The sequence below is a fragment of the Helicoverpa zea genome, chromosome 25 (genome assembly GCF_022581195.2).
Source record: "Helicoverpa zea isolate HzStark_Cry1AcR chromosome 25, ilHelZeax1.1, whole genome shotgun sequence".
Taxonomy (NCBI): Eukaryota; Metazoa; Arthropoda; class Insecta; order Lepidoptera; family Noctuidae; genus Helicoverpa; species Helicoverpa zea.
In genome coordinates this window covers 3,755,270-3,769,381 of record NC_061476.1, presented here as the reverse complement: position 1 = coordinate 3,769,381, position 14,112 = coordinate 3,755,270, and the positions used below count along the sequence as shown (strand labels likewise).

General features: G+C 36.1%; 2 protein-coding genes across 2 annotated transcripts in view; one reads left to right on the top strand and one right to left on the bottom strand.

The window, feature by feature from the left end:
* The window catches only part of LOC124642624 (dual specificity protein phosphatase CDC14A-like), a 36,518-nt gene extending 34,192 nt beyond the window's left edge, over positions 1–2,326 (bottom strand). Inside the window, exon 1 of the mRNA XM_047181140.1 lies at positions 1,673–2,326. The gene's annotated coding sequence lies outside the window, so the exon portion shown is untranslated. The remainder of the gene's footprint in view (positions 1–1,672) is intronic.
* A 766-nt stretch (positions 2,327–3,092) lies between these two features.
* Positions 3,093–14,112, top strand: part of LOC124642697 (dynein axonemal heavy chain 8-like) — a 56,839-nt gene continuing 45,819 nt past the window's right edge. Inside the window, exons 1-20 of the mRNA XM_047181299.1 lie at positions 3,093–3,425; positions 3,671–3,781; positions 4,026–4,137; positions 4,666–4,808; positions 6,678–6,879; positions 7,921–8,084; positions 8,400–8,576; positions 9,068–9,171; positions 9,394–9,613; positions 10,062–10,208; positions 10,398–10,537; positions 10,792–10,876; positions 10,961–11,106; positions 11,282–11,426; positions 11,854–11,952; positions 12,259–12,385; positions 12,631–12,733; positions 12,978–13,143; positions 13,417–13,552; positions 13,994–14,105. Of these exons, the coding sequence (XP_047037255.1) occupies positions 3,093–3,425; positions 3,671–3,781; positions 4,026–4,137; positions 4,666–4,808; positions 6,678–6,879; positions 7,921–8,084; positions 8,400–8,576; positions 9,068–9,171; positions 9,394–9,613; positions 10,062–10,208; positions 10,398–10,537; positions 10,792–10,876; positions 10,961–11,106; positions 11,282–11,426; positions 11,854–11,952; positions 12,259–12,385; positions 12,631–12,733; positions 12,978–13,143; positions 13,417–13,552; positions 13,994–14,105 (2,972 nt within the window). The remainder of the gene's footprint in view (positions 3,426–3,670; positions 3,782–4,025; positions 4,138–4,665; positions 4,809–6,677; positions 6,880–7,920; positions 8,085–8,399; positions 8,577–9,067; positions 9,172–9,393; positions 9,614–10,061; positions 10,209–10,397; positions 10,538–10,791; positions 10,877–10,960; positions 11,107–11,281; positions 11,427–11,853; positions 11,953–12,258; positions 12,386–12,630; positions 12,734–12,977; positions 13,144–13,416; positions 13,553–13,993; positions 14,106–14,112) is intronic.

Sequence of the window (14,112 nt, the reverse complement as noted above, 5' to 3'; positions counted from 1 at the left end):
TACAAAAAGTATGAAAATTTACCAAAGTTTTCGTTATCGAAGAGACACGAAAAATTAAGTAAAATAACACGATACTTATTAAACCTATCTATGAAGAATTAATGTACTTAAATATTACAGCCTTTTATGCAATAAATTACTTCCATAAAGTAAGATAGATGAAAATACTTATTCCTTGCACCTACTAATACATACAGCAATTTTTGTTTGCAATTTTGTAATCCAAACAATAACAATTTATTATGACAACATAAACAGGTGAATTCCAACACCATCAGAGGAATATTCTCAGAAATGAAGAACGCCTTTTAATTTTAGTGCTGAGCTAAGAACTGCATACTTAGTCATCTGCCATTACGTTCTGTAAAATTATTACTATGTTACACAATGGTACGCTGTTCTGAGTTATTGCTAAATGGCAATAAAGTATTAGAATTATCTTTTAGCAGCAAAGAGACCTGTGTTTAAGAGGTTTTAATGAGATACGTCATTCGTTGAACGCTTGAAAACCAATGTGGTTTTAAGTATTTGTGTGATTGTACAGTCAGTTGAAGCTTTACTTAATTAGTCTAAAAATATTGGAATTTTCAAGAGAATTTGCCAGTGAAATCAACCTGTTTAAATTATATTACTTTCACAACCATCATCAAAAAATAATGAACATCATAAGTTTGTAGCTCCTACAAACATGAGTAAAAACAAAAAAATATGCAGAAAACATTGCTACATATACTTTCCCTGCTTAGATAGATAAAATAAAACCAAGTATGATATAGCTCAATCGGTATAGCCTGGTGTAGTTTCCATAAATGACCATAAGTTAGAAAGTGGCCCAATCAGTTAATTACTAATGAGGTTGTTTGTTATATAATGTTTCCTGACTGCAGTTGATACAGTTAGGGTTTCTATTTACTTGTACCTTGTTCTAATTTCAAATGTTAATAATTTGTGTATCATATGAAAAATCTTTGATTATGGTGGCTAGTGTGGACCAACTATGGTAGAAACAGCATTTCCTTATCTACCATTTAGTTTTTAAGTAAAGAATACTTATTGGAAAAAGGATTTGTTAATAGCATTTTAATAGATTTAAAATCAAATTGGCTTAACTTCAATTACCTATGCCTAATGGTTAATTAGTAAATTAAATGATGCATTTAATAGATTTAATGGTTGTTTATGTACTAAAATAGTATTTAAAAATAGAAATTTCGAATCTATAGCCAAGGTAACAAGAGTAGAGACTAATTAGGCAAAAACAAGGAGTCCCAAGGTTTGCCAACTTAAATCGATTTGTTTCAATTTGCTTACAAAGTGTGAATGATGGAAAATGATACTCAGGTCAAGATTAACACTCAAATTTAGTGTATTAGAACTTATTAGCTTTAGTTTTCCAATAATAAACAACTTAGAAATTGAAATAGGTTTTCAAACATTCACATGTAGAAATGAAACACAATTTAGCACATGTTAAATGATTGCTTTAGTCTTGACAATACAGCCAAACTAATCTGTTATAAGTAAATTATAGAATCATTTGGCAATAAATTGTTATTGCATTATAGTTAAAAAGAGATCGACAAAAAAATAAAAATCAATGTAACCTCTAGAAATCTACAAAATACCAAATGACATTGAGATACACAAATAATTATAAATACGTGTTACGCACCAGTTTGCAGAGTTGAAGAACATCAGGTTTCTTAACAAAGTAGCCTTGAGTGTTGACGGAATTCTGTAGTTTGGCCAGCAAAACAGAAACACTACACAACACCTCCAGACTGACTCATTCAGACACACAGACGCACAGATTTCAGCAAAATAAACACTTTAACTTAGATTTAAAATAGCAGAGCATAAGTTAACGACACGACACGTTGGTATTTCTCATAATTTTGCTCATTGTAATGTTTAGACGACGCAGTTCCTCAGTGGTTGTGCCGCGTAGGAGTCACTTTATTAAACAGCGTGGGTCGATGTCTTTACTCAGATGTGAGGTCAGCTCAGCTCGCACCGAATTCACGGAGCCTTCACATCCTAACACGACGATTGCATTCTATTTTGGTATTATAGTTCTAATAGGCATACGCCGACAACCGCGGCAATCTTACGACTGAATTTTCACTGTATAATCGGTTGATAGGATGTAAACAGAAGCACCGGCCGTAACTACAGATCCGAATGCGATTGGATAAGGCGACACAAGGTCGCGAATACGCGTTCAGCTTGAATACTATTTAATTCAAATCAATTCTCTCCGTTTGGAGACTGACGTTTCATTTTATTTTATTCACTGGCGGAGCCGTTGGGGAACAAAACGGAAGACAATAAACTCGTTTTTACGTTACCACAGATAGCGAATTAGTTTGCTGTCAAATTGTCAATGGCATTCATAACGCCATCTATCATTTATTTGGGAACATACTGCTGCTTTTTTGCTGAGCTGATTGTCTATGGTTTGCTGATGTTGAGTTTTATGGAGCTACTAGATGACGCTGTTACAATAATCTAGCTCTCACTGTGAAAATAATTAAAAAAATATATATTCAATTTTATTAATGAAATAAAAGTATGTACCTCTTTTATTACTTGACCATCAAACAGGACGCTTTCTACAGTACTTGTAGAATTTGTAGAATGCATTATTTAAAGTTTCAGCGAACATTCCTACTTTCAGTTTACAGCCTTTATAATGATATTAACTAACGTATTGTTTTCATATATTGAGTCTAGTCTTTTGAGTTGTTTTTAATTTGGCTTAATACATAGGTTTTTACTAGTTATGTACTTGTATGTAGGTACTGGTGCACCTACTGCACCAGGTAGGTATTTCTCTAAAGGTCCTATAAGAAATGTAAGAAAAGAGGGTACATACAATGTTGCTGTGGGAATACTATTCAGATACTACTGGCAGTGCAATTGTCTATTATTTTATGTTTTCAAATTAAGAATTAAAAAAATGACAATGACTTTGAAGTTTATTTGTACATTTGAATATTAATTTTGTACAATATTGAACGAATTAATTGTAAAAAATAAATATTAATTGTAAAATTATATTTGGATATAATTTTAAATAGTATTGGAAAAACATGGAAGGTGGCGAGGAAACAGAACCTCCGCCTGGTGGAGGCGAAGAAGGGCTTGAAGGCACAGCACCTGATGGACAAAGGAAGTCTGTCGAGATTACTGAGGACGAAGGTGCTGACCATGCCGGTATGGTCGACGATGTGTCCAAACAATTGGCCAAGAAGGCGTCTTCTATTCGAAAAATGTCGCTTACCGATGGCGAACGTGTGGAAGTTGATAAGGCTGCCCTGGAAGCCATACTTGATCTCAGCTCGCGAATAGCGGGAATTCAGAGGAGGAGCAGGTTGTCTATGAGCACATTGGCGTTGGGTCACGAGTCTTATAAAGACAAGCAAGTAAATAAATAGTTTTAGTTTTATCGTAATCATTTACCTGTTGGTACTTAACAAAGATTCTTTTCAGCCATTTTATCTTTCACATGATCCACTCATCGTTGTTTTGGACGTACTCTCTTTCTTAACATATTCACATTTATATTTTTGCAACTATATCTATACATATTAGTATTTCTATACATATATATACCGATATACCTGGTCTTAATATTTCTAAATAAAAGTATTATCTATTTTGCTTTTAGGCCAAAGCTAAAGACGCACGGAATAATCGTATCGGAGCTCTTAAACAACAACACAGATATTTATTAGAGAATGCTGCTGCAATATTAAATAAACCCCAAGAATACGTCTTGGTAAGTTGACTCTCGGTACCTACTTACGCGTGTGTATACTATCGAATTTAGTGTAACTTGAACACTAATCACTGAGTGAAGGTGAAGGAAAACGTTATGAGTGCGTGGTTATTAACGCACATTCTTTGTCTATAAGAAGCACAGGCCTCTTCTCAGATATAAAAGGAATAAATATTATCTTTCTTTACCATCAAAACATTAGAGAAATACGGTCTCATATGCTAATGTAGGTATCCTGTTGCAGGAAGGTGTTTACGATTCAGATGTGCACATAGAGCTTTTAGATAGCGCGATCGCAGAAGGTGGAAGACATTGTGTAGTTTTGTGTGATGCCATGCTGCCTCCCGTAAAAATGGGTAAGGAGAATTAAGCATTTATTTTAAAAAATAACATGTATGCTATTTAGGCATCCACTACTGGACAAAGGCGATTTATATTATAATCGAATTAAAATTAGGACGCGATAAATTCTCTTTAAACAAGGTTTTCTGTCGAATGCTGTATTCTAGGTTTGGAATACCTATTTATCAAGATAGGAACTACTATTCATAGAAACTGAAGATGGCAGATGTTAAAATCTAATGGGGTTTCTTTATGGATAGGAGTAAATACAATAAAGTTGCAACAAACACATTTCATGATTTATATTTGACTAGCCGTTTTCCCGCGGTTTCACCCGCGTCCCGTGGTAACTACTGCCCGTACCGGGATAAAATATAGCCTATGTTACTCGTGGATAATGTAGCTTTCGTATGGTGAAAGAATTTTTAAAAACTGTCCAGTAGTTTTTGAGCCTATTCATTACAACCAAACAAACAAACAAAGTTTTCCTCTTTATAATATTAGTATACATGGCTAAATCTGGATTCTATTCAACATTACAGAATCCGGTCGCTTTGTGCCCAATCAGAAGGGCAAAATGGAGAGGACGTATTTATCTGATGCGTCCACTATCGGCACCGAGGGCAAGTGTGTTGCCATGTACAGGTTCAAAACCAAAGCTATTGATGCGAGGAATATTGGCGATGTAATTATGGTTTCATTCATTTATCTCCTTAGCATAGCTGGGCACCGTTAATAAAATAGTTAACTTCGTTAATCGTTAATCCGCTACAAAAAAAGTTTGCTTCGTTAAACGTTAATGCGTTACATTTCGGAAGAATTAACGCAAGTTAAAGTTAATCGTTAATCCGTTAACTATGTGTAAAATTGCATTTTTATATCGTTGCGTTAGTGAACTTATAAAACCTGTTGATTGGTTTAGGTTCTGGAAGTTAACATTTTAGTTAAAGTAAGTTAACAGTTGATTGGTTAGGAACAAAACAAAATACTTGTATAATTCAAATAAATGTGTAATTTAATAGTCGGACATAAGGTGCATATTTCCCTTCATAAACATTAACATGTTGAAGTTCTCGTCTAAAAGCGAGGCTCGTTTTGGTGTTAAAATGTCTTTATCCGTGGAAAACAGACGTTCTACTGCAGCGCTTGAGGGTAAAGCAGTATTGTATTTAATAAATCGATTTATAAATATCTGTTTCCCGAGGAATCCGGTGCTTCAATACTCTTGACATTGGAAGAGCAATTGAGCTGAATCGGGGGTCAAAGGTGTTCGTACAATCTCTTGGAAGAAGCCACTTGACGAAGCTGACCACATCAAGTGGAGAAGTCGTTTCTTTGATGCCGGCAGTCCTTTCGGAAGTGGAAAACTTCTATAGCCGGTTATACGCATCGCATGCATCTCGACCTGATCCCGGAAATGAGGATTCTAGAGCCACATTAACACGCCATTTCAACGAAGACCTGCCAGAAGTCAGCAGTGGCGAAATCGAGATCGCTCTGAGACAGCTCAAAAATGGAAAAGCCCCTGGCGAGGATGGCATTACAACAGAGCTATTAAAAGCAGGTAAGCCCGTACTGGGGGAGCTCCAGAAGCTTTTTAACGCTGTCCTGTTTGAAGGGAGAACTCCAGAGGCGTGGAGTAGGAGTGCTGTCGTCCTGTTCTTCAAAAAGGGAGACAAAACCCAGCTGAAGAACTATCGACCTATTTCCCTCCTAAGCCACGTCTATAAGCTGTTCTCAAGAGTGATCACGAACCGACTTGCGCGAAGACTCGACGAATTCCAACCACCGGAGCAGGCTGGGTTTCGGAGCGGATACGGCACCATAGACCACATCCACACAGTGCGGCAGATTATACAGAAGACCAAAGAGTATAATCAGCCCCTGTGTCTAGCATTTGTGGACTATGAGAAGGCCTTTGACTCGATTGAAATCTGGTCTGATTTTTTTGGATTAACGATTAACGGACTTCTGCATAATTAACGGAAGTTAACATGTCCGTTAACATTTTTTAAAGTTAACTTAAAAGTTAATCCGCTAATCAAAATGTTAACTTCGTTAATTAACGATTAACGGATTAACGAGTTAATGCCCAGCTATGCTCCTTAGTGTATATTATACTTAGGCACATCATCATTAGGAACACATTTATTCACCGGGGTTTATTAGGTTGCCCATAGGATGTATTCGCAATAGCGAAACCAAAACTTAAATCGTTTCATCAGTCGGTATGAGAATTTCATGTCTGAATAGTTTACTTTTCTTCAAGTTTGGCAGTCGAGCCTTGTCTAGTAATCGAAAATAATGCATCATCACATTTGCTGATAAACTTCATACTTCATCATATAGCGGGTAGAGACAAAATAAATTCGTAGGTTGACCCATGTATTCTTGCCTTTGTTACAACCGCGTAGTTACATTGCTGTCACGTTCGCACGTTGGCTCCTACGCAAGCGTGAGGTATACATAGGTCAACGTACGAAAATCTTCTGTTTCCGGGTGCGTTTTAAGAATATGTAGTAAAATGTTGATTGTGCACACTTGAAAATTTCAGGATTTTTACTTCGTGGTATTCGATATAAATCCAGAAAGTGCTAATGTTGTGTCAGGCATTTACAACACCATGACCCGTGTTTATATGCCCGCTCTCAATACGTGCCAAGGATGGGGCGACATCAACCCACCTAATCCTAATAGCAAGGATATAATAAAGACTTATATTTCCAAGATCATGCTGTTCAATGACTATCTTGCAAGTTAGTTAATTTTACTTTATTTTACTGCCAACTGTAGAACTCTAGTCATATATTCTTGCTTCTCCAAAGTTGGGTGTTGTGACTATGTATATGTCACCGTAAAATTACAAACATCGTTAGATTACAATCTATCTCAAGAGATTGTAAACTGTCGAATTATTGTGAACCGTAACATCCGATTGCAATTTAACGCATTATTTTTCGCTATATTATAATCTATCGATGTAAAGCGGTCAAATTGTCAACTGGCGTAGAGCGGAATGCATCTTGCGCGCTGATTGGTAGAACATAATGTGCCCCCGCCGCTCCGGCATTCGCCATTTTGTTTGTTTATTTCGTTTGTTGTCGATTGTGTAAACAACTGTGTTTTCGTGATTATAAATTGATTTCCTGTTGAAAATAACTTAAATCTTTAGAATTAGTTATATAAAAGTGTTGAGGATGTGATTAACCAAAGAAAAGCAGTTGGAACGATAAACCAACAAATTAGCCATGGGAACAGAACGGCTGGTCGTGATTGGTCGATCTTACAAAAAGACTGACCAATCAGGGAGAGCTTTCGGACAGTTGACAATTTGACAATTTCTCATCGATAGATTATAATATAGCGAAAAATAATGCGTTAAATTGCAATCAGATGTTACGGTTCACAATAATTCGACAGTTTACAATCTCTCGAGATAGATTGTAATCTAACGATGTTTGTTATCTTACGGTGACATATATAAGCACAAACCTTTACAGGGTATGAGCAAGTTGCTGTTGTGCCTATAATACAAAATCAAGTGCCTTTTCCTTTGGTTTTATCCGCGGCACCCGGGGGACTTCTTCCCGTACCCGAACAAAATATTATAGTCTATGTCATTCGGGGATATTTAGTAGTCTAACATTCCAACAGTGAAAGAATTACTCAAATTGGTTCAGTAGTTTCAGAGCCATTGGGGCACAAGCAAATAAAAAGTAATTCCTGTCCTCAATCTTAGAAATAGGTAGGTATTTGCTCAAACAATGCAATTTAACATGATCGAATTTCTATTTTAGAAACAAAAGTCGATTTGGACTGCTGTACAAGATTTAAAATTAATCTCGCCTTGTATGAGGACGAACTAAAGGACGAAGAGAAAATGAAAGCTGCCATTACTAAAACTGCCGTGCTGGAAGAGATATGCTCTTACGTTAAGCAATGGATCAGGCAGATTACTATGGTAACCATATAACTGAAACTTACCTACTTGAATTTGTTATTCAGCATAGAGAGTTGCAGTTAAAATATGACCGAGTAGTGGTAAAGATCATGGTGTTCCGAAAGGCACATTCAGTTTCATGTCTCGGCTTTTCCAAGAGCATTATGTGTTGCCCAGCCCAGGTAACTGAATCGAGAGTTCTTTTTTACAAAATTGAACGTTAAATAGCATACATGCAAAGACTCGCACAAATTGTAGCTCCGTTTTTTCAGGTTATCAGATACATTTCGCCACCCGACTGACTTATATATCGATGATTTAATCGTTGGCTTCCAGGTTCTAGTACAAAGTCAACAGCTTCGTCGGGAGCCTTCCAACATAGGTCCGCTAGCTGAGCTGGACCATTGGAGACGACAGCTTACCACCTTCACGTCTATCATAGAGCACATCAAGAGCGAACCCACCATGATGTACATACACACGCTGATACGTGCTAAATCGAAGCTTTTGAAGGTATTATAGACACCCACAATATAATTTTGATTAAATACATGTTTTCGTCATTCACACGGTACCTACCTGCCTCATGACATCTCAGATCATCTTTCCATCCTCTGTGAAACAGACGCAGAGCAGTCTTTCGTTCTTTTCTCTGTGTTCTCAAACATTCTTTGTATAAGTAGGTGCCTAATTACTTATTTAAAGATCAAGAAACTATGTTCTTGTTATAGCCTTAGGCAGACGCCACAGTTTAAAAAAAATAACAATAGATTTTTTATTCAAATATTCTGCTTTCTCTTTAATATCCCTGAGCGGAAGAATGCTATTGGATGCTTAAAAACTTCAATCCGCTTTGGTGGAGTCTGAATGTTTCTTAATTACTTTGTTCCTTTGGCCTAACTAAATGGACCCTTATCTATATTAGTAGGTAGTTCACTCTTTGCCTACTTACAAAAAATTGCTGAAAAGTCTAGAAATGAAAACACTATTTATTTTCATTTTAGAAATGGCGCCAGTTGGATAATCTAGTCACTGATTATTATAATGAAGCTTTTGATAATGTGAAATATTTATATGCTTTGGAGAAATATTGTGAACCGTTGTACAGGTAAATACAATATAACAATAATATAAAGCTTATGTAAGTAAATACTGCTTTCATTTAAGATACTTCTCTTCCTAAGATTCTTCTCTTGCTCTCTTCTCATACCACAATAGTTATCGTACAAAAACAGTTCTTTGCTTTCCCGGGGTTTGGCTTGCCTTCTGTCCAATTTGCTTTACAGCAAAATATACGTTCGTAGATATTTACTATAATATTTTCTTCTAGATGCGATCCTTCTACCACCCAACAATACATTCCTGGCTTGTTATACACAATTCGTATGATATTCGCCACGTCCCGATACTATAACACTACAAAGCAAATATCGACATTGTTGGTCAAAATCACCAATCAAATTCTCAATATGTGTATGGATTACCTTACGAATAATGGAAAGAAGAACATTTGGAACCAGGATAAGATCAATTTTATGTACAAAGCTAAAGTGAGCTGAAATTCTTGCTTTACTAATATTATGCTTTCATGAGTTTTGTATGTTTTTATTCTCAAACGGTTGAACCAATTGAGATGCAATTTGCTAAGAATAAATGATGCCCTTTTTATAACAACGTCAAAATTCATCAAAAGACCCCTCCCGCTGTGGATTAGCAGCGGTGAGCTTACTCACCCTTACCCTTACTGACCCTTAGGTCAGACTCTTACAGACTAAAAACCGTCGTGTTCCGTCGTAGGCCTTTTATGCACCCGGGCCGCGGTAACTCTCTCTAACAATTCCGAAGCCCATAAATGATTCCCTAAGATGAAGATTGGCTATTTTGTTATCTGGAACGAGACCTAAGTTTCTCTCAGAACGCGAAGGAAATCGTGGGCAATTTTTTTTATTCTTATGAAAGTTGATGTTACGTAAAAAATATTTAACTTTTATGTTTCAGCTGTGCTTGAGTTTATATTACTTCTACCGAGAGTGCTACAATGAGACTCAGAAAGAAATGATGGAGGCAGCCGACGAAAGACCTTTTGATTGTTCCGAAATGTATATCTTCGGAAAGTTTGAGACTTTTAGGAAACGATTGCAAAAAGTACGTTTTCTGTAATATATAGGGACTTAGAATATTTTATTGTATCCGATCTGTTCTGAAAGTAGAATTCTTGATATGTAAAATTTAAAAACATTGCTAAATTCTTGAACTTGAATTTACGCGTATTTCTGAATATTGTGTCTTTTTTCAAATAAAAATTAATAATTATATCTTTTTTTCTCTTATCAGATAATAGATTTATTCCACACATACATTACGTATTATGTGTTAAATAAAACTACTTTGGAAGGCATTGAGGAATTTGCTACCAATTTTAATAAATTATTCAAGACAATTTCTACTAAAACCTATGACGCTTTGGATCACAGGTTTGTTTTAGAGTTAACCAAATATTTTTGGAATCCAAAGGATATCTTGTTTTTTAAATCCCGGGGAGAAAAAGGAACACCCGACAACTTAAACGTATGTTTTTGTTTACTTTGAAAATTGACCATATAAAAATATTGAAAAAATTCAAGACAATTTACGTTTAAATTGTCAGTGAGCTTGGGCCAATTAATGCCACCAAAGTACTTTACTTTCTTGAATTTCAGTAAATAATTCAATTACGTTTCTGATACAGGCGTCCAGATTTTGATAAGGATTACAAAATATACAAAGACCACGTGGCAAATCAAGAATTATTGCTTGAAAACTTTATGATTAATGTAAGTATTGTTTTAACACAATTTAACTTTAATTTTAAATAAAAAACAAGAGTTTGGTTCTACAATTCCATATATTTTCCTCAGAGCGTCAACAAATGCCCAACAACAGAAATTGCATTGCATCTTTTAACACGATTTGAGAAACTGAAATTAGACTGTTTGTATCTAGAAGATCAGTATTATGATTTGATCAGTACCTACACAGCTGAAATAGAAGCTTTACGAGACAGGTATTTTCTATTCCATTTATTTTAGGGGTTCTGTACCGCATACCTAATACATATTAATATTTGTAGTTTGAGTCTATGTCCATGCCTTTAATAAATAAAATGTAAAAATAAAGTTGAAATTCATACAATCACAATAAATCATGATTCCAATATATTTTATGACGAAATCCTATAGGTATAATGAAGAAAAGGAGCAACCCGAATTGCCAAGGAATATGCCACCAGTCGCCGGTCGAGTCATGTGGATAAGGTTCTATGATAAGAACATTAACATGCCCATGGATGTTTTTAAAAAGCATCATGAAGTTATTACACATATGGTATGTATAAAACATCAGCCACGGATGGTACTATTTCAGCGAAAACAAAAGAAAAAGGATTCATCAAGAAATGTCTGAAACTATTAGTGTTGGTTTTATGGGTAATCAACAGATTACCACTCCCGCTGTGGATGCAGCTTGAGGGAGTATCAGACTCTTACTGACTTAAACCTACAATGTTCCTTCTAGGGCATTTTGTGTACCAGGGCCGCGGTAACTCTTTCTAAGGATACCTCAATCCCAAGTAATAGAGACCCCGAAACTGCAAGCTCTTGCTAGGATTCCAAAATTTTTATGAGGGGTATGCTTAGGGCGTAGGCGTTCAAAAAGACGGGACTTTTCGTAATTAAACCTTTATGCAATAGACGAAAACTAAGGAATATTCTTCAGCACTCCCAATCTTATTTAATTCTGTCTTTTTTTTCAGAATACGCAAAGGTGTATCAAATTATACAATGTCCTAACGATTGTCTTCACTGAATTCGAATTGATTTACCACTACGCCTGGGCCGAAAATGTTGGACAGGTAATATTATATAAACAAATATATTTTCAGTAAGCTAGCTAATTATAACAGCCCCGAGGGTGGATCGATCACAAAATTAAACCACTCAAGTTTTCTTAGAAGGGGTATCTTGTTGTCCGAGTAACTGGGTTGAGGAGGTCAGATAAGCAGTTGCTCCATGTAAAAGATTGGTACTAAGCTTCCGTTAGACTGGAGGCAGATTACAACATATTTGGGAAAAGGCTAGGCAGATATTAATGATGATATTTTTAGTACTTTAAATTATAAACTGAACAAACATTTTAAAATGCATAATGCTACTTTCAGGTTCGATTAGGTCTAATTGCTCCACTGCTGCTTCGCAATCCGGCGACAAATATGTATATCATAAACTTTAGTATTTACATACCAGAGTGCATTCGAGAAGTCGAGTACATGTGGCAGTTGGGACTACGTAAGAAAAATTACATTATATATACCTATTCACTTCTGCCGGCAAGGCCTCAGGATAAATGGAAGCCATCCTCGATACATGGGCGATTTGATAAATTCTGAAAGAATGTTTTTGAATTCGGTCCAGCAGTTTCTGTATTTAGCGCGTTCAAGCAAGCAAATAATCAAACTCTTTAGCTTTATATTATTATTAGTAGGTACCAATATGAGCGAACTAAGTATAATATATATAAAACCATATTCTAGGTGTCCCTGACGGAGCTCAAATCATTGCATTTTGTAAGGATAAAATCCTTGGCAACTATGAGAGGATCAAATATTTGGTGGACAGAAACAACCAAATTCGAATGTAAGATTGTTATTTTTCAATCGATCGATGCGAAAGGACTAAACACCAGCTTTTAACTGTAAAAAACATCCAAATTTGTACCGCCATTTAGAAGCTACTTTGCCGCAGATACACAGATTATGTGTCACGACGGTCAAAATTTAACATCCCTTTGCACCAGGGCAGGGGTTAAAAAGATGGATAATAAATCAATGATGTGATGGCCATGGGTAGTATGCTTTACAAAAATATTTTTTTGCTATAGGAGCATGCCGAAGCTATACCAACCATTATTACGTGCACAGCTGATAAAACTGGAGAATGCTTTCCAGCCTGGCTTTTCCACAATAACGTGGACATCTCTAGAAATACCCTCTTATTGCGAAAATATTGAGAAAGTTTTGACAGAAGTAGACTTGTTCGTCAAAGAGGTAATGAGGACTTTATGTTAGATACTTAAATGACGTTAATAAGTGTAGTTGGAATCACCAATGACTAATCAAAGAGTGGAAGAAAGCATTTTGAAGAAATCTGGACTTTGAAATCGCCAATCCACCTTAAGCAAGCGTGGTGATTAACGCTCAATCCTTCTCTGTGTGAGAGGACGCCTGTGCCCAGCAGTGGGACGATAAGAAGTCTGTAAATGATGACAGTTATAATTATGTTTAGGTAGATATAATATTAATGTAACTATTCATACATAGGTGGTGGACATGAAGGAAGCGCGCATAGATGCGATTTTGGCATCAATAACCAAAACATTGCTGGTTTATTTGCCGGAAGAGGCTGTGGACCCTGCACACTTTTATGAGGAAAATCTCCAGAGACGCGATGAAATAGGTATCTGTTTTTTGTTATATTTGAGAAGCTCGTTGCTAAGTAACCTTATTGGTCAACATGTTAACCACTATATAAATCATAACCAGCTCCCTCCGTATTTCGGTAGCTAATCTTCAAAACCAGAAGGTAGCAACTGGTAGTAACTAATGGCAGCTGGTAGCAATTAGGTAGCAACTCTCTATATGTGTTTCGAGTTGATCTATGAGGAGTGACACCGATTCTGACGGTCAATCCCTGCTACCGTTCGTCCACTTTTGGCAATCGTTCGGTTATGGGTAGTAAAGCCAGAAGCTTTGTCGTAGCAGGCAACTTCGTTGATGAGGTCAAATAAGCAGTAGATCCATATAAGACACTGGCACTCAGCAGCACCCTGTTAGACTAGTAGCCAACACCAACTTAAAGTTTTGATAGAAAAATGTTTGATATCTGTTCTTTTTATAGCTTTGGAGCTTCAACAAAAATCTTGGAATGCGGAAATCGCTGTAATAGAACTGATACATAAGTTTTTAGACAGTGTTCCATCTAAACAAATACAGGCTTTGAAGAATAATTGGTGAGTA